The sequence below is a fragment of the Ostrea edulis genome, chromosome 6 (assembly GCF_947568905.1).
Source record: "Ostrea edulis chromosome 6, xbOstEdul1.1, whole genome shotgun sequence".
In the NCBI taxonomy this organism is placed as follows: domain Eukaryota; kingdom Metazoa; phylum Mollusca; class Bivalvia; order Ostreida; family Ostreidae; genus Ostrea; species Ostrea edulis.
In genome coordinates, this window is record NC_079169.1 from 47,145,738 (window position 1) to 47,171,596 (window position 25,859).

General features: G+C 35.2%; 2 protein-coding genes across 5 annotated transcripts in view; both read left to right on the plus strand.

The window, feature by feature from the left end:
* The window catches only part of LOC125647493 (sonic hedgehog protein-like), a 73,319-nt gene that overhangs the window by 12,659 nt on the left and 34,801 nt on the right, over positions 1 to 25,859 (plus strand). For 3 of the 4 annotated variants that reach the window (XM_048874172.2, XM_048874176.2, XM_048874174.2), the window contains exon 2: positions 25,745 to 25,818. The gene's annotated coding sequence lies outside the window, so the exon portion shown is untranslated. Of the gene's footprint in view, positions 1 to 5,379; positions 5,414 to 25,744; positions 25,819 to 25,859 lie in introns of all 4 variants that reach the window. The other variant, XM_056139790.1, reaches the window with a different exon arrangement.
* LOC130047284 (uncharacterized) lies at positions 15,818 to 16,345 on the plus strand. Its single transcript, XM_056141919.1, has one exon. It carries the CDS (start codon positions 15,818 to 15,820, stop codon positions 16,343 to 16,345), a length of 528 nt encoding a protein of 175 aa, XP_055997894.1.

Consider the following 25,859-nt stretch of genomic DNA (forward strand, 5'->3'; position numbering starts at 1 on the left):
GAGTGGGTGCGGAACAAAGTCGTGGCACAGACAATATTCAATATGAGAGACAAGCCACAAATATATCCATTTGCCACCAGATGGAATAGACAAACTCAGAGTTTTGTGTATCCCTTCCCAGACAAACTAGCAGTGTCATTGGAATTCATGAGTCTCAGTTGGAAGGGGATAATTGGGTATACTTATTCACTTATGATTCTTCTTCCAAAGATCCTCTGGAAAATTTAAACAGAGATCTGCATAATCACTCTGATTCCCCCCTTCTGGACGAGACAACCATGGTTACCAGATTTAACTCAACTATTGATAGTTTACTATGTAAGGGTTTAACACAACCTTGTAAGTCAAAAGGACGGCGAGTTTCTTCATTCAAACATACAAATGATAAAGCTGACAGAGTGGAGATTATCCACAAATAGTTCATTAACAAAGGGTTTCCTAAAACAGTGTCAAAACGAGCAGAATATTGTCTGCGAAATGATACAAACAAAACATATAATAGACCCAAACTATATTTTGATTGTGCTCGGGGAAAAGACATTGATCTCTTGCAAGTGGTCAGGCAAAAACTTTTAGAAAGTTCATTAAAGGCTATTTCATTCCTCGTCCTCTAAGAAGTACGCTTGTTCCATCATAGGATATTGGTTTTGTTTTACAATCATTATGTAAACTCCCGTTTGAAACTTCAAGCCAGGTAGATTTAATGGACATGTACAAGATTTTTGAGCGACTGAAATTGACAGTTTTTATGTTATAGAAATAAAGATCTTATATAAATATAAATCTTGGCTTCCCAACTCGTGTTTGTTAACACGGTGGCAATCTATATCTAGAGTGAGACTAATGCGCGCGCATTTCATAAAACTATAAACAAGCACTTGTAAACCACGTGCGGGGGTGAGAACACCAAGATTTCTAAACAGAATTTCAAAACAATTCAGCATTTCGAAATAGATTGTAGCTAAATCTATTTAGAAACAAACACAAAGAAATATGAACTGAAAACTTTCGTTGCAAAAGCTGTTTTCTCTGAAACCGTCAAATTTGGCGCCATGTTGATAGCTGAGTCACGTAACATGTAAACATAAACAGGGCTCGCTCGTGATGAAAAGTTTAGATGTCTTAGATATATCTTTGTGTCAGTTTTTTAAATTTAGATTTGTTGCTATGGTTTACACATTTCAAATACTACCACATTACTAATTAATGTCCAAGTATTTTTTATTTTACTAGAATCATGTTTATGCCCCTGTAAAGTTTTTGACATTCAAAACATTGTTTAGATGGCAGATGCTTCAGGTAAAAGTGTTAGTTGTTTCCATGCACTTTCCGTTCATGAAAGACACATACGATGGGACATTAATGTGTCGAATACTGGGTATACCATCTCCAGATAAGAATGATTCACTGAATGTATGAAAAGGCGAAGAGAACGAACAATAATCCAATCTCAAGGATATAGAATTAAGAGTTGGGCAAACACAGACCCCTGGACACACCAGAGTTGGGATCAGGTGCCTAGGAGGAGTAAACATCCCTTGTCAACCGGTCACATCCACCGTGATCCCTATATTTTGATCGAGTAAACGGAGTTATCCGCAGTCAAAATCAGTGTACAAAGAACGGTCTAACAATTGGTATGAAACACGGCAGACAGCATTTGACTTATTGACAGATTGTATTGGTAAACTAGATCGTTATAACGACCGTACCATTTACGAAATGCTGTCTTTAAACGAGATTGTTGAAACGCCTATAGAGTGAATGTTTTGTTTGTTTGTTTTGATGTTTCCACCACACTCAACAATTTTTCAGTTATCTGGGTCGCCCAGTTTTTATTGGTGGTTCCAAGAGAGAACCCAGTCTCAATGTACCTGGGAAGAGACCACCGACCTTCCGAAAGTAAACTGGGAAACTTTCTCACTGAATATCGTATATTCACCTTTCATATGAGTGAAATACTCTCGAGAAGGACGTTAAACAATATTCAATCAATCAATCCACCCTAAGTTTAACTTCAAAATCTGTAGCTATAGTAAATTCTGTAACAGGTAAGTATGATGCGAAGGCGATTATAAATTTCCTTCGAGATAATTATCTCCTAGTATCATACTTGCCCCTTATACTCCCTCCCCATCTCCCTGCTCTTTTTCGTAAAAGAGAGACTACTCGAAGGAAGATGAGATGCGTTGAATGTAGATGGCACTGTGACTGAGGAGTGTTTAAAATTTTAATCAACGATATCAAATTCCGAGAATAAATAGCTACATAATAAAATATCTGACAGGTAAGTATGATGCTTGGAAATAATTATATCGAGGGAAATCTAACCTATCATTGGGTCAAATACTGTCTGACCTTTTTCATACCGACTATCAAGCCGTTCTTGGCACACTGATTTTGACTACGAATAACTCCATTTACCTGATCAAGATATAGGGCTCACGGCGGGTGTGAACGGTCGACAGGGGGTGCTTTACTCCTCCTAGGCACCTGATCCCACCTCTGGTATGATATCCATGGGTCCGTGTTTGCCGAACTCTCTATTTTGTATTGCTTGTATGAGTTAAGAGATTGATCATTGTTCGTTACCGCCACCTTTCACGATCAATACTACAGTATTCCGTAAACAAAATGAACCAAAAATTCTATCAATATTATTATAGAGATATAAATGTAAATAGTTTCAAAATATGTTCTGACGCGCTTTCTTTCCGAAACGAGCTACAGTATGGAAGTGCTAATCACGTTACGGTTTTATTAGTATACAGCGTGCTATTTTCCCCACCAAGTTTTGGATCTCTGCATATCTAACTACCTAGTGTTCTACACATGACCTTGGTCAATCAATTTAGGTCCTTATTCCTACATATCCATGGACTCGATATAAAAAATTATCAATTTGTTCTTTCTGACAACGTATCAAGAATGCGCGCACATTGCATACATCATACAAAAAAGGTACATTTTGTAAATTGGTCAAGAACGAAGAACTTAAATTTTGACCTATTCCTTTCAGATGGGAGAAAATAAAGGAATGTAGAAGCTTTTTAATAAATTCTGCCTAAGAATACAATGATAATAAAGGAGCATTTTTGTATCTGCATTTCTTACAAAAACATACACCAAAAGGAAAGTCTTTTTATGTTATATTGCATGTAAGCTTTTCCCAAGGTCAGAGGTCGTCATACACTGCGTTTTCTTGGTCATAGGTTTTCGTAATGCACCATGGGGAATTAATAAAAAAAAAAAACCCACCAAAATCTACACAATGTAAACGTCAAATATATGTATAAATAAATATTAAGGACCCTTTAACATTCAGTGTGACCAAAGCTAACCTCGGCTGATGTCCTCCGATAGGTCCCCCCAGTGGGTCAGGTCTCGGTGATTATGACTCAGTTAGTTTAATCATACAGTATTTCAATAGATATTCAATTAAACTACGACTTCATAGTGCCGATTCGTTCTGTACACCAACTGACTCTCAAATGAAATATGTGACATAATAATCGTTAGTCATGATTGATTAGCGTGTTTGTTTAATATCATATCAAATGTGTAAGTAGTGTCATCAAACATTCTCATCTTATCAGGTGATAAATGGGGCGTGGTTACTACTTCATTATGATAGATAAACTTTGTCTTTATCATGTCAGTTTGCTTCGTGAAAAGTAAACACGGCTCTCAATGTCAAATTATTTCGAGTGTTTCTCGACAATTGAAAAAAATAAATAACCACGTAATCTGCAGGTTCTGGAAAAAATACCATGTTTTATCTTTTGTAACCAGCTGTACAGAAGTCACTTAAAAACATCATGTGTAAAAATTACATACGTCATGCGGTTGTTTCCGCTTGTTTAAATTCAATGAATGAATTTTAGTGGTTTGGTTGGCAAATTTTTGTTCGATAAAAGATGCACATACCTGTAGTTATTATCTTAGTTTTATGAAAATCATATATTTCTAAAATGATGATGAAAATGAAATGGCCGTGAGGTAACCCATAAATAATTCACGTTTAATTCACCACCCTATGTATCACGTGACTATCATTTGAGGAAGTGGGTCTTTTTATCCACTGACCATTTCCCGAAGCATGTAAAGATATATTTGACTTTGGATCTATGACTAACACAGTTGTCCCACTGATGCACGACCTAGAAAATATCGACATTTTATTTTTCGTTTATGTATTATTCATTTATTTTTTGACAATAGAATATCTACATGTACACCTAAGTACGTAGAAGCCCGCATGTCTACATCATAAGCAAGGTCACAAGCGAAAAAGTGGTATACTGCGTACGTTAGATAATTTTAACGAAATGTGGAATTATCAATACATTGTTGATTTGCATTTATAGGAAGCAAATGTAACATTTCGTTTATGCTGTGAACGTTGATCTTATACAGTTTTGATGCGGAATTCATGAGACTGTCTATATCCTCAGTAATTCTCATTTATCTATACCCAGTAATCCTCGTGCATCGAGTGCTTGTTAGATACATCGACCTATATTACAAAGTCGGACTCTCTTTTTCTCTCTCAGGAACACCAGGTCGAAGACTTTCCTTTAGATATAAAACACGAAATTAAAAACAGATAAAATTGTATATATATATATATATATATATTAATGAAATAAGATAAACCCAACAAAAATGTTTAGGAACTTTTTCAAGTCTGATAATTTATTTACATGTAATCATAATTTTGTTAAGAAAGTATACAGTGTAATACAAAGCTGGTTTTGATATACATGTGCCTGTAAAATTACCCGAAAATGTAAAAATAAATCACACAGAATCGCAATTTCATATCTTTTTTTTTATATAACGAAATGCATTTGGAAATGTACATGTAGATATACGTCTTGCAAACTATGCGATATGTAACTTTCTCACGTGACTAGGCTTCGCGGTTGAGTGAAATTCTGCTTGACATCCATTGTGGTGTTATCAGTTACGTATAAAATTGAAAATCAACAATCAAATACAAACAAAAAACTCGACATTAGATCCGCGGGTCAGACTAGTTACCTATCACGTATTCATCATTGAATGGGACTGGGGTGGTCCAATCCGCGCGGAAAATCTGTTCATCAAGGGTAGGTAAGCCAATCCTGCAAAAAACTGTCCAATGCTAATATTTACGATGTTTTCCTTGTCCAAACAGGTGCTTTAACCACCTTTGTGGCAAGAATATCCGGTATTTAATACACTCTAGTTGAAAACCGAATGAATGTTTTCAAGCAAGCTGTTCATAGAAGAATGCCAATTTCCCCATCTTATGTTTCCATTTTATTATTATCTTTTAAGTCATCGTATCCATTTTTGTTGTTGATTTTGTGTTTTGGTTATTTATAATTATTTTAGATAGATAGAAGGCGACAGAAATTTTCTATGATCCGTAAGTATTTGGTTGCATTAGCAAATTAACATTTATGAAAATGTAAAATGACGAGGTTAAACTTGTTCTCCTGCTTTACGACATATTTCATTGTACATATCAAATTCAGAATTAGATGTTCCTGTAAAGAAAACATTTTATGTTTGACTATGTATAAAATGTCAAAACTCTTCATATTTGGACATAAAATCTTTAAACACCTGATAAAATTTCGAAGTTTTATTCCTTCTATAAACAAGAGAAGAGTACAGGTTATCTGAGCAAATGATACTAGAAATTGTTTTGTTAGTTTGTCCCATGCAAATTCGAAACCTTGTAAGTTTTAAAACATTCATTCGGTCATTGTTGTAGGAAATATTTGTTGTACAAAGTGGAATTCTGACATTCATAAATCTTCATATGATACATGGGTGTAGAGAAGAAAACAGATATGGGTATAACATGATGGTGACAAAATTAAAGGAGAAGTAACACTTTTACACAGGATAATTCTGTGAAACACATCCATTTAGTCGTGAATTACATACCAGGTTGAAAGGTATTTCTGGTAATAGAACCTCATTTTTCTGTTTTCTGAATTCGCTTAAAATCTAAAGAGTAGCTTGTGAGGAATTCATTATGTTTGATTCTTATATAAGGCAAAGTCTGTGAATTCTAGGTGTCGGAATGAATTAAAACAATGCCTATATTGTATATGAACCAGGTTTTTGAAATAGCAGCGTTCATGTATATTGCAGAACCATTCCTAACCGAACGGTTCTAGGTTGGTTGGTTGTATATTGTTTAACGCCCCGCTTGAGAACTTTTTACTCATATGGAGACGTCCGAACGGTTCCAGCATTAGGTAACATTAAGTTAGGTAAGAAACATTAGTTATTATGATTCTCTTTCATAAATGCTTCTTTCAACTTCAAAAGAAGGGAAGAGTTTTTAACGTGACCTTGTTTCGTTTAATATAGAATATAACTTGGCAAGTTCTTGCTCCGCAAATCTTAATATTTTAAAAATATTTCATAATAATAGAAAAGTAGTATACATATATATATTAAAAAGATTAAAAAGTTTTCCAGTAATCTTGTAAGTTTACTTCAGTAGATCTCGTCACTATTTATAATATAGGTACTGTTTGAACAGGTTCTATTTGGCTAAGTTGACAGTACTTACGTGTATCCATGCATCATCTACTTTTAGACAGTAAAACTGTGGTTTGACTTCTTGCCAATGGGGATCCCAATTTTCATTGATACCCATCGTTCGGTTAACGTTCTTGGGTCTGTAATTAACTTACAAAATGTTAGTATCTAAACACAGTATCTGTAATTAACTCCATGTCTTTTTGCGTAAATCGCATGATCATGTTATTACTGCATACTGGTGGTTCAGAAACCACACGACTTCTATTTATCTAACTGTCAAATAAATTTGTTCATATTTTAAAAATCTAAATACCCTATAGATCTGGAGAATCGATAATGAATTAGATATTATTATTTACCATTTAAGTAAATCAACAGGAGCTAAAACATATTTAAAAGTTTCAAATTCAGCCACCCGAAAATACCAACTAATTGTTTGGTGACGTGTTAAACATCCATAAATCACATCAACTTTTACATTCTGCAGAAAGCTGACAGGGTTTGAATGTTAAAAAATGCACTTTTTCTTTTCAAATAAAATTCAAATAGAAATTTGTTAGCACCTTCGAACTGAGGTGCTCTGCGAACTACTTATTATGGTTAAAAGTCAATTGTAGCCTCAATCATTACGGTTTTTAAAGAATGTTGATGATCCGTGGGCTCTAACAATGAATGTTTACCCCATGCAGAAGCATATACAGATTTTGTTCGTACGCGAATTAGATTCTACAGGAATTAATACAACAGTTTATTATTACATTTAGTTCTTGTTTAATACTTATGTATTCCTAGGGACAATTTGTTACTTTTAAGTTCAAAATACTTTGAGATGAGGTAGAGTTAATTCTCTTTGGCTGTCTCAGGTGGCAGCTAAAACAAAACAGGTAACATTTTCTTCTAGCGTGTTTTACGCCAAAAAGTATATCGCATTCTGTTGATATGGTTTGAAAATGTATGCCTTATTTGCGGAGATCACTTGATTGCTTTCACGGCCCATCGTCGAATCGCAATCAGGCCTGGAGGTTATAAAACGTTTTTGAGCACGTTTTCATGCTCTAAATCGTACTCACACTCAAAAGTGAAGGCTATAAAATTTTATAAATTCATTCTCACACTCAAATGGAGTACATGCTCAAGATTTTTCGAAGGTTGCTCAGAGTTGTACTCAAAACAAACATGGCTGAGTTTGAGTATGAGTACGGTAAGCGTTTTATAACCTCCGGGTCTGAAAAGCTTTTGGAACGGAGAGTTCCTAGTAAACATGTACTTTAGTTGAGATATTTTAAAAAGCGTTTTCAATTTTGAAGTACACTGTAATGCTATGATAGTATAGTGCCAAAAACCTCTCCTGACTGCAGGAAATTTCTTTTAATGAGAATTATATCTTCAAAGGCAAAGTTGGAACAGTCTCGGTCCGTAGACACGTTCTGTCGGGTCCCCCCCCCCCCCCCCCCCCCCCCCCCCGCACTATCAATTTTTCCCATATGTATTCTCAAGATTGATTTGATCAATTTTTATAACGTTTTGGCTATATAAAGAATCATTTTTGGTCTTTTTCTTTACATTCAATCAGTACCATCATATGTTGGTAACGCAGTGATAATTAAAGGATGCTATATATAGATGTAATAGTGTTCATGACATGATGAATCCAAAGTCGTTAAGGCAATGTCAAGGACACTGGGGAAACAACTGGCGTAGCTCTAGACAGTCACGATCACACTTGGACACAAATATTGCTTATATAACTTGTAGGTATTTCAAATCTATTTAAGGTTATTAAACCAGCACCAAGGTCATTAGGAGAATAAAGACTTCAGTCTTGTTCATGCCATCCTTACAGCAAAGATAGACAATATGACGAAAAGGTTGCTTATAGAACGACGTTGAGCGATGTATAAATTACTAGATAAAAGGTTTAAGACTTGTCTAAATCACAGTTTTGGAGCAGAAATCTTTTAGATATTCACACTGGACACAAAGATTGCCTGCTACATGTACTTCCTGTGGTACGTCCTGATCCTAATCCAAGGTCAGGTGGGGTACTGCAAGGTAACTAAATATCTCGGAAATATCGAAGCTTTGTATTTGCAGTGTTGAAAGATGCTCGTTTTCTTGATGACCTTAAAATATGACATGACCCTGACCCAACGTCATTTTATTAAGGTCATTGGTATTCGACTTTTCTTCTGACCATTATTTCTCGGATGTTCTTACATTTAAATACAAATCAATATGAGTATGTCCCACGCGGTTATTAGCCTGTTAGTTAAAGTCAGATTAGACATGATTGTTAAAGAGTTTTCGTCAAACATTATTCGGGTTTAAGTGTCGTTGAATGATACTTTTAAACTGTGTCTTTCTTCCAGTATAAGACAATATTAACAGTTTTGTTAAGGATTTCCGTAAGTTCATAGTATATTTACATACATGTCATTACACTCAAAATCATATAACGAGTGTTTTATTATCAGCAAACAATGAGAATCACTTTGTCTGAAAGAAAGAGATGTCTTCTGAATAAGTACACCAATGGTAAACGGAAAACACAGACGTTCCCAAAATGAGAGAAAATAATAACGTTATGCAGATGTATTATCATTCACATAGAAACGAGGGTCAAATTTAGTGTCTCCAAGTTCGCAATCCAACAATCGAGTATTTCATAGCATATTTACATAATTATTTGTACTAGGTAGTAGGGCATCCCCTCTTACCAGCTGATTTTCCTAAGTGCCTTATGTCGTCATCACTCTAGTGCTTTTTACGCACTTTGGTCATCACCGGTGTGAGTGAGTCGTTATAATCAGATGACGTATTTGGTCATCACAGGTGTGAGGGAGTCGTTATAATCAGATGACGTCTTTGGTCATCACAGGTGTGAGGGAGTCGGTATAATCAGATGACGTCTTGGACTTCCGTATAATTCTTCAATTGTTATGACACATGAAGTTGGTGCATTTCTGACAGAGTATCGGGTATTATCATCTTTAGTGTAAATACCGTCTATGAGTTCGATATCAATTCTACTTCAGTAGTTATGATGGTCCAGATTTCTAGTGACTTGATATGGACTCCCACTGCTTAGGGTTGAAGATGCGTTTTAATATTTTCAGTGGCTTGTTTGTTTTTTGCAGATACTCTGAAAGCTTTTTACCCTTTGACCGCTGAGGTATTGAAGCCTTGCTGTTCTGGGGGGGTTTTTTGTTTGTTTTTTTGAATTGTTAATATGTCAGTAAAATCAAATTACAAATTTTTGCCTAGGCTTTACACAATCAAACTTTGTTGGGAAGAACTGCGTTCTTCAAGATGAACAAACGAAATATATCCCATACAAACAGAACGGAGAAATAAATTGGCTGTTGTTGCAGTACAAATAGCATGTATATTCTACCGATATTTCTTATACAGGTTTATACATTTATCTATGAATATTCAATCATGCTCTCGTTTTTATACATGTATAAGATCTTGTTTGTCCTGTCCCTCCCTCTCTACGTTTGTAAGCTCATGTTGCTTCTCCGGAGGCCCACACTGGATTGATGATTCTTTTATCGTAGTATTTTAAATAGTCATATACAGTGTACCTACTGTTATACTAAATATATACGCGTGTTAGATTTTGTGGTGAATTTTGTCATCTGCATTTTACATTCTGTATGTGTGGCATACAATAACGATAGAAAGGACTGGTAAGAAAGAGAAGAATATGAAAGTTCCGTTGTAGACATTTAGAGATTATGCACGACTGTCGTGGAGAAAAGAGATCAAAGCTGATGAAGTTATAATACTGTAGTATAAGGTACAGGTAAGATCAAAGCTGATGAAGTTATATTACTGTAGTATAAGGTACAGGTTCCTTCTAAAGCCAATGAGTTCTCTCCTACTATTGTCGCGAGGCATAGCAAAAATCGTTCTAATAATTCTACAATGCTTGGTTATCGTCCTAGTAATTATTCAATGCTTGGTTATCGTCCTAGTAATTATTCAATGCTTGGTTGTCGTCCTAGTAATTCTACAATGCTTGGTTATCGTCCTAGTAATTATTCAATGCTTGATTGTCGTCCTAGTAATTATTCAATGCTTGGTTGTCGTCCTAGTAATTATTCAATGCTTGGTTACCGTCCTAGTAATTATTCAATGCTTGGTTATCGTCCTAGTAATTATTCAATGCTTGGTTGTCGTCCTAATAATTCTACAATGCTTGGTTGTCGTCCTAGTAATTATTCAATGCTTGGTTGTCGTCCTAGTAATTATTCAATGCTTGGTTACCGTCCTAGTAATTATTCAATGCTTGGTTATCGTCCTAGTAATTATTCAATGCTTGGTTGTCGTCCTAATAATTCTACAATGCTTGGTTGTCGTCCTAGTAATTATTCAATGCTTGGTTGTCGTCCTAGTAATTATTCAATGCTTGGTTGTCGTCCTAGTAATTCTACAATGCTTGGTTGTCGTCCTAGTAATTATTCAATGCTTGGTTGTCGTCCTAGTAATTCTACAATGCTTGGTTGTCGAGCGGCTGCTAGACGAGTAACATTCAGTACAACGAATACTGGTGTAACCAAGAAGTCCTATTAATAGCCAGGAGATCGATAAAACAACCTTCTCGTTACAGCCGTGGATTGCCGATAGACAGAGTCGTAGTCGTAGGTTTTAGCCAGACCAGTTGGAGAAGGTGCGCAGGAATGTTAAACATCGGTAGAATTGTCTTAGTTTTACCATGTGACTATAGTGAGAAATTACTACAATGCTAAAGTTCATAGGTGACCCAAACTTTGTAGGTCCGTCGTAATACAATAGTAGAGTATATTGCATGTCATACCTAAGAAATGGACATGACGTAGAAAAATAACGAGGTAGGTGAAAAGATTTGAACCTGTTCAAAACTTTACAACAAGTATCTACACTAGAACACACCTGAATATTACGCGATCGTTCTAGGAGTTTTCCCATGTTTGTTATAGTAAACCTCTTGTAGAACGTATATGATATAGGATAACTATTGTTTTATTCTTAGTGACTTTATTAAGTCCACAACTTTAATCACATCGCATCCAAACGAGTCTGTTGGATGAGAACGCTGAGTGTCTAGGATCTGACCCTTTAATTACATGTAACTGGCGCAGAAAATATCGCCAAAACACTTAAAACCCGTGACACATACATAGCACAAAACACCTACGTCAAACAAGGTAAGGACATTCTTAGGATAGTCGTGGGTATGTCGTGCGATTTAGGGATGTCTCGTGAAAGAGTGTGTTGTTTTAGATCCTAGTCGTAGAGTTGTGAGCATGTTCAAATTTAAAAATCAGTGTCATTGGTAATTCTCCGTGTCAGACCCATTTCGAACGGCCGCCCTGCGATGACGTTTGATTATGATGCAATAAATTTACAATTTAGTATGACTTTGAGGTTCTTAGAATGAAGGAATTTCCCACGGTAAACCCGCGACAGTTTTTCAATGTACGTTCCATCGGCGACTATTGTCGGTTTATAATTCTATCTCACGACATTCGCGCGACTGCGTTATTATAACGTATTATATAACGATCTAGTTTGCCAATACAACCTGTCATTGAGTCAAATGTTGTCTGACGTGTTCATACCAATTGTTAGGCACTGATTCTGACTACGGATTACTCCGTTTACCTGATCAAGATTTAAGGCCCACGGTGGGTGTGACCGGTCGACAGGGGATTCTTACTACTCCTAAGCACCTGATCCCACCTTTGGTATATGCAAGGGTCCGTGTTTGCCAAACTCTTAATTTTGTATTCCTTACAGGAGTTATGAGATTAATCACTATTCGTTATCTTCACCTTTTCATACTAGAGTCCAAATACCTCTGCCGTAGATTTTGAACGTGCGATTCTTGTCTGGCAGTCGTGCGACAAATTAGCATCGCAATTCTTTCACGCGACGATTATGTTTTTAATGACAATCATAGGGACCTCATCATTTATCCAACAGTTGTACAACAACCATCTAATATACATGTATTTAATATGTAGCTATTGTACGTAGCTTTGTTATTTCCCTCTCCATTATGTCGTAACCACACTTCTATCGTTCGATAAAAATGTGATACAGGCTCTATAACCTGGTGTGTGCACAACCATCTAAATCTGGTGTTGTAGACGCTTTATGACATAACTATTGGGAAAAAAAACTAAGTCACAGCGATCTTTTGGATCCCAAAACTCAGAGATTGTGGACATTTTACACCTGGTACAATTGCTAGTACTAAGTGAATTGCACTGAAACGATATAGCAGTGGTACTTTGTGATGGGATCTTAATCTTGATGAATAATGTCATTCAAAAATGTTTAAATATTCTCGAGATTTTTCTATAAAGGTGCAGATCATATTTTGCCATACTGTACGATGCAATATTACTAGTAACATTCCTACGTGTAGTGAGACTGCCCACGTGTAATGTGGGATGCAATCTTTCGAAATCAATTGTTTGTTTTCAAGAGGATTTGAGGACAGTGGGATGGTTATATTATAAGGTTCTGATTAATCCTAATTTTAACTTTATTTGAGGGGGTGTTTCTATCGGGAAAAGCACATTGGAAATTCATGAATAATGACCGAATGATATTATATAGAGTTATCTTGAACATGGAGGAAAATGGAAGGTGTTTCTTCCAATAGATATATTGTTTTCAGACAGCAAATTCAGTAGTATAATTGTGTATTAAAAGATGTAGTCCCAGTATATTAAGCGCTGTCCCTTTTGCGGACATCCATTGTCTAATATGTATGTGGTCAGCAGAGTAAATGTTAATCAGTTATTTTAGATAATTATGTCAAAACACATATTTGTCCGTATGTCGAAAATCCCACTCGTTTAACTTTGCTACAAGTGTTGGTTTCCGTATGATATTATTGTACAAATCCACTTCAACATCCGATAGGTTTTCTATTGAATTAGTGTGATTTACCACCAGAAGCCCTATGGGATACAGTTACTGACTTCCTTACTCGATTCTCACAGCCTCTGTGAAGATTTAATTCAGAAACTTAAACACAGTACCCAGGTGCAAAAGAAACCTGATACCTCAACATTCTTCCAGCTGCAAATCACCCCATTATCATCGATTCCAAATCTTCATTATAGCTTAACTCTTGGACCGTTACTCGGTGCAAAGTGTCAAAATTAGATTGTAATCACTATACCCAAATCTTGTAGCATTTGAAGCTTTTGTTCTAACTTCTATGTTTACTAGCGAGATGTGGTCTCAGATAGATTTGATTTTGCTTATCACATTTCACGGTTTTCTAACTATTGATAATAGACGACAAATCGGCTTATCTTCACTTTGAGCCACAAATCTTATGAATTAAGTGACATCACGAAATTTTCTTTCGCTTAATCATTTTATTGCCATTAAAGAAGACTTTTTGTCATAAAACCTTGGATTGAAAAATCCTGCCAATCTTTATACAAAATGTTGAATGATTATAATGATATTTTCCGTCGCTGTTTTCATTTCTTCCTCAATACAAAAAGTAATATGGTTAATTACAACTAACGTTTCCTTAAATAGAATGTGTACATATTTTCTATCTAAGTTTCACTGGTTGTAAAGAACCAGCGTTATGTTTCTATTGTGTATCTTTCTTATTTCACTAATACCGAGAGATCGACACGGATCTAGTGCTTTATTCCAGGGTCATGGACATTAGAGTTTAGAGTTTTCATTGAGAAAATTGTCTCCGATTTGCAACATCTATTCCAAATAACTCGGTTTTGATCTTGCCATTCTGAATGTTCAAATCCAAAACCTAGCTTCAGCTCACGAAGCTATCACTCTTTCCTCTGAACTCTCCAGAGTCCATCATATTTATTGCAATCTGTCCTTGACATACAAGTGGTAATATTATAAACATAATATTTGCATTACAAACGTGCTTAGAAAAATAATTGATATAATGCAACGTTAGATTGTCAGTATGTGCAATGTTCACATCGTAGACGGTGGGTGGGTATTCAATTTTGCTTTGATCTGACAAAGTTAAAATGATATTAATGTAAGTATCTTCAAATTCAATCTAACTTAAATCCATTGATTAAAAGATGTACTCAGTTATATTTAAAGCGAAAGAAACTGGGGGTGCAATTGACTTTCAACACACTGCGTGCGCTTTTGTAAAGCATAGGTTACGGTAACTTAAGGATAAACATACTGTACAGGTACGTGAAAGTATTCCTTGGTTAAATCCGCTTATCAAAGTGATAGTAAGGTGGGGGTTTTTTTGCTAACAGCACTGGGGTATTTTCGTCTTCCTATGGGCACTTTCCTGGTTTTAGAGTCCTTCGCGTTCTAGTTTGAGGGATATTAACAAAAAATAGTCAAAACCTGTGACGTCAAACGCAAATTCGTCAGTCTTCTGCAAGATTGTCTAGAGATGTCCACCAAAGCAATAATTTATGCTTAGCTCCCTTTGTTGTAAATAGCAGTATTGGCCAATATCGCCAAATGCTAAAAAAAACAACAACAAAAAAACCAGCCCACTAAATATAGCAAAAAAGGCCCATAAAGCAAGGAGACGTGCTGTACTCAGCATGTGAGTTGCTGCGCCATCCAAAAGTTGCACACGTTGTATTGTCTGAGCTACTTTGTGCCCTGTGACTAGTCAGCCTGTTTAAACTCTAACTAGTCAATTTGTAGTTATTAGTCAATTTTCTGATTTAAGCCCAGTCACTTAATTGTTACACATGTATGTATGTCATTTTAATTTCTAGTCATTTGTTAGTTTTAATAAATGACAAATTCACACAATGGTATTTTTTCTTATTCCTTTCATTTGTAATGTACAGCAAAAACAAGCTGCAAATAACCAGAATTGTTTTTCTTACATTCTTTGGACAAAATTGTGAATATAAAATGCTATATAAGAGTTTTCATGACTTGGCGGTGATCCCTATTGTATTTAAGTCAAGATCAAGCCTCAGGACCATAAACTGAGAATAGACTGTAGTCAAAATTTTGATTACTTATACCTTAAGATTTATCTAGCGCGGATGTTAAATAAACTGCTGGTTTATAAATGCAAACATATACTAAAAAATTTATTTGTTTATGAAAATTATTCGAAATTTAGACTCAAATCTATTCTAAGTTTCTGGTCCTGGGGCCAGGTCACGTGGCCTAACATGGTGACTATTTCTATCATTTGGACGATATTTTGAAATTTAAAAAATCCAAGTAACCAGCCGACATGTGGTAAGAAATGGAATCTGGGTGATATCTCAAATACATGCTTTCCGCAGCTGGTGACTGTGACATTTCAACCACTACGCGTGTGAAGATCGCTTGGAAGAAGTTCAAGGAGCTGCTACTAGTCCTGACATCACGCCAACTGTCGTACAAGACCCGTGGTCGAGTGTATAGCACTTATGTACGGAGCGCTATGCTCCATGCCAATAAGACCTGGGCACTGACCAAGCCAAATCTCCATCGCCTACAGCGCCATGACAAGACCATGATAAGACAGATCTGCAACATCAAGCCAGAAGATATGGCCACTGTAGCTTCAATTGAATTGCTGGGGTGGCTTAGTATTGAAGACCTCGATCTCATCTTAAGGGAAAGGAGACTCCGCTGGTATGGCCACGTTGTTAGATCTAGCAGTACAGTCAAGTGCGCTCTCAATATACAAGTTCATAGTAGGCGTAGAGTTAATCGGCCAATGCTATCATGGAGAGAGCTGACGGAGAAAGCTCGAAGAGAATGGAAGCGCTCTACTGCCGACCTTCATGACCGGAAAAATGGAGATCTGAGGTGAGATCTGCCATGCGTGCAGCCATCCAGATACCTGGAAGGGGGCCCACTAGTGTGGACAATACTCGTACATCTACACGTAAATAAAAAGGAACCGACAACAACTATTGAAGCTTTGCACTGAAATTTCACACATTTAATGTGATGAACCTGTTGGTTTAAGGAAACAAAAATGTACCACAAAACGATGTCCCTTCAGTTTTTAATCAAAGGTCATCATTAAACAAAATAAATACTCACTCATTGTTATACCCCTATAAAAGAGTTCCTATATAATTTCTTACGAGAGAAAAAGTCCAACATTTCAACTGTTCTTGCGACTGTTGAACTGGGAACTGTTAAAAACACGAAAAATGTAATTATCAATTAGGATATTGGGTATGTTTTCTTTTAAAGTAGTCAGGAGTGGATACGGTGATAAATGTACGCAATCACAAAGTCAAGTTCAAATTCAACAAATCATGTACATCTATTAAAAACAACCAAAAAGGGAAGGTGTATAACAAAACAGTTATTGACTGGGTCCTCGGACAACAGCTGTTTTGTTTTACTTTCGAACGGATCTGTTGCCCTCCGCCTACGGCTTTTGGCAACAGATCCGTTCTTGGGTCAAACAAAACAGCTGTTGTCCTCGAACCCAGTCAATAACTGTATAATGTTACCTGCTCATATAGGTAACGGTGATCTTTGAGTAAATGTCTAATAAAACAATGAAACTTTACAAGAAGAGTGTATTTCCCATTTTCGAAAGACAATGAAAATAACTAAGTGGATATGGGGACTTCCTGACCGCTCGTTTATATTTTATGTATGCTTGGTTAACTACTCTATAGAATTTAGATTTATCTATAATTTTCAAATTCCTTCAGTTTCAAATTTCATTGAAATTTAGTAAGTTAAGGGATGTGATTTATTTTTGGTGTACAGTGAGACACAGAAATCCGCTAAATTTATCGATGATGAGGATGGAACATACTATACCAGTCAGTTTTCTTCAATCTTAAAGGTGTAATTCTTATCAATATCATATTGATTTCCTTAAAACTATCATTTAACAAATACAATATCGAACTAGCTGTTTAGTAGCGTTTGAAAACTGATTTGGCACCTTAACCATAAGCACGCGAGGATTTTGTTAAAGTGTGAAGTAGTTATCTATTTCTTTTATGATTCAGAGATGTTTGAAGTAAGATTGTATGAGTCTTTCCTTTCACAGGAACACATTAGCAACCCAAGTGTTAAGATGGCGCATCCTATTATGTAAGGAACAGAGCAATAGATATAAGATATCCGAGACGATCATTTAAACGTAAGGGATATCTAGCGAATGTCATTTTGATGAAACTTGATACCACTTTTAGCTGTGATAAGATGTGCTAATTGAATTTACATTGTCCAACCCTTCCTCACTATCTCATTAAGGCTTTAATGAACGTTTAACTTCTTACGCCATGGCAATCAGTGGTGTTTATCTGTTACAAGCTTATCGAATATCGTTGATTATCGGAGGAGAGATTCGAATTCATCGAAATTAAATGACTCGTGAATTGTTTTTATTTACTATCATGAAACTGAAGATGAGCTTTGAGTTGACAATAAATGTGATAACTAGAATGTTTATCTTTGTTTTCTTTCGGAACTTTCTTGTCGATGTCGTCTTCAATTATTTACATACTGACAGTACATAGTATCGATATCATTTCGCCCTTAAACATGTGATAGCTTTGATAGTTTACCTCTACTGTAATCTTTGAAAATCAAAATTTAAAAAAAGCGACAACTATACAATGCGTAATGTAAACCACTAACAAAGTGGAAGAAATGGATTTGAAATCATATTGCTGACTTGTGATTCTAAATTAAATTTCAATTTATATTGATTATAAAAAGGTTTGTTGACCTTAATACCAGGCACTGTTTCATAACTCAACGAAATATTTTTTCTATGTTTTGAATGGTATTGTTGTCGACGTCGCTACGTTTTTTCTTTCTGGATAGACTTAACTGACAGCATTACCCATCGTTTTATACTATTCCCAACTGCTGTTGCTTATCTGGGTCTTTAACTGTCTCTTGGTGTATTACATATTTAATGTGAACCGACTAAAGATAATATGTAAACAAATTTTGATCAATTTATAGGCGAACCGTCTGCTCAGTATAATAAAACTACTAACCCTATGGCAAGCCATAAATCTTCAGTCCTGTTGCATGGAAGGCCATCAGCAAACGTCTACTAATAATCCTTCACCAAAAATATTCATAACAAGGTCAGGGTATATTTAGTTGGTTGGATTCGCAATTAGTATCTGTGATACAAGAATGGTATTTTCGAGTTAAAAGACGCATCTGTAGAGGAGATTTCAATTATGACCTTTCGAAAAATAAAATTCATATATTATGCAATAAAAAAGCCATTACAGTGAGCTTTGGGATATTATCCCTTAAATTATTATTATTTATACATTTATTTTTGCAATTAGTTGCCGTAATTATTTCGAATACATGCATATCTCTTTGATTTTTGCAATGGACAGTAAATATTCTTTTACAAGAATATTGTACGGGAAATGCATTTCCTTCTTAATTGTTTCCACCTTATAATAGCCGGATGTATGTAAATCGTCTGTGTTAGGAAAAATTCCGCTCTCTCTGTTATTTTGAGGTTTTTGGAATATTGTAGGACCAATTCTAGTGATTTTGGGAAAGTTGTGTAACGATTTCCTGGGTATTTCTGAAAGTATTTTAGATAGTTTTTAACTTATCAAACCACCTGAGTAATAGAAAACTCACTTGGAGTTACTATATTCATGGAAGTAATATATGTATATTATTTTATCACCGTTTGAGTTATCTGTCTTCAGAGAGATGTTGCCTCCCTAACATTCGTGTTAATAATGTAACTTGGTCTATACTTAATGTCATGTACATCTGAACAGTTATGTTGTCCAGTGATATATGCTACTGAAAACACTTCTTAGTTCTATCTAGATGTGTACTAGTATATGGTTATATAAAACCAATTCGTGATATCGACACCTCTACTAAAGCATCACTTTGTCACGATTTCTGGATTGATAGAATTCTTTATTAACTTTAAAGAAGAATAGTGGCCGTATTGTACCGATAATCAAGGTTGGGGAAATGGTGGCGCCGTGAACTATCAATTCAAAGAATACAACAAATCAACGAAGAGAAATATTACTTGTCCTCAGCATATGTAACACGAAGAACGGAAAATAAAAGACTAATTCCAAAGTAATTTGAGTCACGGGAAAACAAAAAGACGAGTGATTTCCGCTCTGACTTTCTTCAAAAATTGACAAGAATATCACTTAAATGATGAACCGCTCCTTCAAGATCTCGTAAATTTTGCCATCTAATGAAAATCAAGCCTTGCTGTAGGACAGACCCGTCTAACGTTTAATTCATACAGGTACGCCAAATGAAAGACGCCGTTCGCACCTGAAATGTAAAAATAGTTAACGAGGAGCATTTTTCTAACATGTACGTTTTCAGAGGAATCATGCGTCGCTGGCAACTCTCATGAACTTAGTGCATCTTCATTTTTTCCATTATTACTTTACATCAATACTTGCAAATCGCAGTAACTCGGGTATTATATATACTTTATGTGATCTGATTAATTCCGAAAGCTTGTTCAGAGTCGACATTCAAGGTATTTGTCGTGTTTCATTCTTAGTATGAAAGATGATCACTTGTCTGCTAGTTAATTTAAGACATCTGAATAATTTAACGTATTCTTCACATAACAACAGAGTAAAGAGGATAGAATATTTCACACAGTAAGAAATTTCAGCTGCTATTCTGTCAAGCTTTTAAATAATGAATATCACATTATTGTTTGCACGTGTCGTTTTTCATCCACCAATTGCAGGGATGTTATCAAAACGAACCCGCCCCTTTGGATGGAAATCCTTATTAGCTTCTATTAACAGCATAATTCGATCTCCTTTAATTTGTCAACGTTCTTTTCAAGCTACGAAAGCAAACGGCTTCCTCAACGATCACAACATCTATTTCTTTTTCAAATTTTGATTTTTCTATTCAGAACCTGAAAGCAATTAAATGGTTTTGAAGATGTATTTGTCGATTTTATTTTAATTAATAAAAATGCTTTGAACGCTGGTGATATCCAGCAAGGGGGTGCTATTTGGGTTATGTTTTATTGTATTTCGATCAAAACCTACAAACACCCGCCCTATACCCTTGGCTGGTACATAATAATAATCTCCTGCTTAAACTTTCTTGAAATGCGATATTCTTCCTTTTAAATACATCCACTCTCTTTGTGCTATCTGATGAACTGCCCTCTCTAGAGGAAAATTCCTTAAAAAATAATTTAATAGTGTTCATTTAATTATGAACATTTTAGAACACACTTCATATTGGTTTTGGTTGCTTGAAATATTCCTAGTTTGGGTGCTTCAAAAAAAAAAAACCCGATGCCTTCACCATCCCTAATCCAGGGATTACCAATAATATTGCCTAAATACGGTAATTAGAAGATTTGTAACTTTTAAATCCTTTACTACATGTTTCCTGTAAAGAATTATATCGACCAGATGATAAAACAGTAATCAAATGCTAATGCAAAGCACTTAGCTTATTTTCACACATTCAACAAAATGCTGTTGTTTACCAAACCTAGGGTCAGTCTCGGGTGTTGTTTGAACACCCGATCAAAAAGCTGCCATCGTCATTGAATCACTCGGTGATAAGTGCTGCAATTGCGTTCATTTGGATTTTGTGTTTTAAGAGTTTGTTTGGAATCTGAAAGATTTGCATTTTAAGGTGGTTATACAACACGACATTTCAGATCTACATTACCACGATCACTCCTTCGTTCCTTTTGAGAAGTTTTAGCAAGCTGATGCAAATGTTCAATGATAACTTGGACAGTTTATACGTTTTTAACATATATGTGTCAGGAGACACAAAGTCTTGATTTAAAACCTCAGAAATGGAGGATTTAATCGGGGACAAAGGTCAACTGGCGCACTGCCTAAAACGTACATGTACATGTTAAAAGTCAAGATATATTCATCATATTCATAATGACCTACCCTTAATGATTTACTCTTCTTTAGAATTGAAAATTGAATATTTGAGTGCAATGTGCAATTTTTTTTGAAATTTCGAAATTAGTAAAAGATGAGTACGTTGTGCATTCATTTGAAATTCACATTCTTGCACCAATTGTTACTCATGTTATTTCCTTCGTCTGCGCACATTTGATTATTTATAAAGTGGTGTAGGATGTAAGAAAAATTACGATTTCTTTTCACAAATAGTTTTTTTTCAGTTACGTGTATAAAGTGACAATCTTTTTGTCAATTTGTTTCACCGTGGGAAAATTATAATAATAAAATTTTCTTGAAAAGAAGTATTTTTTGAAAACTGCAAGTTTTTTAAGTTCTTTAGAAAGGTTTCCTTGATACGAAAAACCACAAATGATTTATCTCTTTGTAAAACTTTTTTGTGCCCGAATATTTTGCGGTTTTTTTTAATTCGGTTATTAGGGGGGGGGGTGTGTGTGTGATAAAGACAGCTAATATATCAATTTGATACCTGTAACTTGTTTAAACGTATTTAGTACATCGTACTTAAACAAGTAATATAACTAACGTCAAAATGTGGAATTTGTATTTGTAAATGCTTTCTATAAATTAGTTTATTATTTTATCCCGAAATATTCACTGAAGTGATAATATTCAACAACTTCAACTCTTAAAGTATATAACAGTATATATGCTCAGTTGTACTGTACGTAAATGTATACGGTAAAACATTTATATTCAATAGTGTGTGTGTGTGTATATATATATATATATATATATATATATATATATATATATATATAAAGCAATATAATTCCACTTTAAATTATCATTGACATCTAAAACATTTTCCGCTCGTTTGTACTAAAAAAATAATATAGATTGAACAAAGTGAGTGGAACAATTATAAAAATAAAATCATTGTATTTCAGAATTGATAAACCCCTTTTCATGTCGCAAAAAAATCTCCGATTTGGACTTTTACGACATCGAGTGACTTTTCTGTCGTCTCTATCAGATACGTCAGGGACGAGCACCGGCCCGCGGTTGTAATTCAGTTAGGATGAAGAGCCCGGCTTTGGGTCCGTCTCGCCTTATGATAGTTATCTCCGCTAAATAAAGGTGTATTGGCGTGTAAATGTCAGGAACTTGTTCGTCAAAATCCAATTTAACGACGGGGATGTCACCCCAAAACAATCGGGGAAAATTAGTATTTTCATTCATTTCTTTTCTCTCTAAACACAACGTAGTATCTGAGCCAGGACGGCTCTAGGGAATTATCCTAACTTTTCCATCACCTAAGAACACACAGACCAGAAAAATAAATATCATCAGAAAAATTAAGACAACAAAAATTATTTTGGTGTTGCGCGTGATTTGGGGATTTGTTTATTGTGGTCATTTTTTTTTAATTTATTATAGAAAATCGCTGTAGGACCTGTGATAAATATTCATCGCAAAATGTTATAAAATTTTATTTTAATAGATTTAGCAGGATAAATTTATTTCACCTTTTGGCTATTTGGACTCTACAGCAGACCACGGTTTGAGTACATGTACTTGATAAACCCTAAACAGGCAAGTGTATTTTGATAATATTTCATGGTCTAAATATGATTCATTATTTATAGGAGCAGCAGTCGAAACCCGCGCTTTATATGCAATATCTTTAATTGTCATAGTAACTAAATAAAGTTGTACAAACTTACCTTCGTGTAATCTACCCGGGACCGGCGTGAGTGAGATACTGTTTACTCTATGAAGTAAAAGAACTCCATAATTAATAAATACTGTAGTTTTTTTTTGCATAATTGCGAAGATAATTAATATAAAAGTTTCTTCATTTAGACACAAGGATTTATTTTTCTATATGTTAGGGATATAACAAAATGTACATTGAGTAATGTATATTAAAACAATAATACATTCTTTTTAAAATTCTAATCTACATGTATGTAAACTACTCGGAAGGACTTTGGGTTTTTTGTTTCTTATGTAAATTCTTTACCAGATAAATAAAACTAACTTTATTTCTATTAATTTTCATTAATCATAATGATTAATAAAATCAATAATACAAATAATGATATCCCTCATATGTACACTTCCAGCTCGTAATGAACTTAACATAAAAGCCAATTAACAGTTCTTGTACCAACTCATTCTCGTAAACCCAGCTTCTGCTAAATTGCAGCCAGACTTGTGAAAGACAGCAGATGTCGGTATTGAAAAGTTACAACGTCTGATACCATTTTATTGTTGAACAAGTGACTAATATGTACTGTGTTTGGTTATTACATGACTATTTTTGGATAGACATACTTTCATCAGTCTTGTATAACGCTGATTACTAAGTGGGAATTGGTTTTAACGAGTTTTTGTGGTAGACTCTTTTTTCACAAGCTGATGCGAAGAAATGAAAAAACCGGGTATCTAAAGTTGTGATATAGGATCCTTACAAATATCGTATCTGACAATCAATATAGAAAATAATAAAATTCTGACCAATGGAATGAGTCACATAAGATTTGGGATGATTGTCTCGTGAAAGTGTTGATTATATATATGATAATATCGTCATTGATTTGAACAACGTTAGTAATTTTACAAGGAAATTGCAAGAACGAAATCCCCAGCTCCATCATAGAGAATGGTCGCTTTCTTTCCTTTGGGGTGGGTGGGGGTCATTTCTTGTTTTAGGGTTCCTTATTCCTTTTTAGTTGTTGTTTTCCTTTATTCAGTATATATGTATCTCTATCATTCTTCCGAAAAATAGTGAAAATGGTAAGGTAATTCAGCTAACGGAGTTTCAATAAATATGCGGTTTATCTAGCCCAAACCATTCCAGTGTGCAATTGACAGAATCACTCATGGTTACGAGAACTAACGTGCCATAGTATCCCTTCCTTTGTTTGTTGTTTGACGTCTCATTCAGGAATATTTCACTCCTGTAGAGAAGTCGCCAAATTTAGGTGTGGTCATATCCGAAAGACATGTGACTTTCACTCCTAATGCCGGGCGTTTAAAGGAGGAAACGCCGTAGGTTTGAAGTGGCGCCGGGATCGAGAACCGAAGTCGGTATCCTTCGTAAAGTGACATTTATCATAATTATGTACTATTTATCATAAAATGATTCAATTGAAAAATATAAAGGAAGTACATATATGTATATGTTAAGTGCAAAACATATGAGTGATATTATTTTGCGATGTTATGATACAGTATTGCTCAATTTTTATTCCATAACCTTACCATCAACCACTAGGTAAGAAAGACTGTCCAGCAGGTGTGTATGTGTGTGTATTCCTTTCAATGACGATGGAATTCTCGCCGCGCTGTCGCACGTTACGCGGTCATTGAGAACATGTACATTTATTTGATGTATATTCAAGAGGATCACACAAGACACACACTGCGTTTTGAATTGTCTTATAAAACGCATACATATACACACAAATGGTGTGTGTGTGTGGAAAAACTGCCTAATATTTCTTTGATGCTCAGTCTATTTTTAGCTTTGTCTCGAGTCTCTAGTCATCACTGATCCCCACACCCCCACACAGTTATCCCCCTGCATCATTTATCGATGGATAATTAACATTTTCAGACATACATGGTGTTTTGTGTATTCACCTGCTGTATCCAAAACGAACTTCAAACCCTTGCTAATTAAACTAAGTAACAGAAATTCAGTGTCTATATAGGGCTATACGCTGACATGAGAATCAATCATTGGGGGGGGGGGGGGGGGGGGGGGGGGGGGGGGGGGGGTATGGACACCTTGAATTAAGTTTCATGGTGTTCTCAAGGAAAAATACCAAAAGTACTGTCTCACTACGGAATGTATTGTAAATCCTGATTGACACTAATCATATTAATGTCATGACACGAACATTGCATTAGGAATTTTTCTATGCAGCCACAATGGTTATTAATTACTATTAAAAGCATTGATTTCATGTCCATCTCTGTGAAATTGATATATGTCCACATACTTTCTTACCTTATATCGATGAACGTTTTGTGGGCGTGTATCGAATTACAAAGTTTATTTTGATATCATTCACAGCCGTATAAAACTGATTGCAATAATTAAAAAACAAGACGATGTTAAGAACAGACCAAGCTATAAAGTGCAGTATCATTTGTTATTTACGACAAACATTGATAATTAATCAATCTAAAACAGACAGTGGCCAAAAGAATTTTGTGGCTTTCCTGAATGAAGTTGCCTGTACCATGACTGTCTACAGATTCCAAACTGAATTTGTACTTTAAATATTAAGTCTGCAATGTTTTCAAACTTTTTACATCATTTTCAGAGTCACCAGACGGTTATATATCTCCGACTACAAAACATGAGCTCCGAAAGTGAAGATTTCGGAAACGCTAGCAGGTAAGTTTCTTTGACCGATATACCATACAAATGACAGCGAT

Bases quoted from the DNA above. Each gene is read 5' to 3' on its own strand.
- LOC130047284 (XM_056141919.1), top strand. From the start codon at position 15,818: ATGCTTTCCGCAGCTGGTGACTGTGACATTTCAACCACTACGCGTGTG.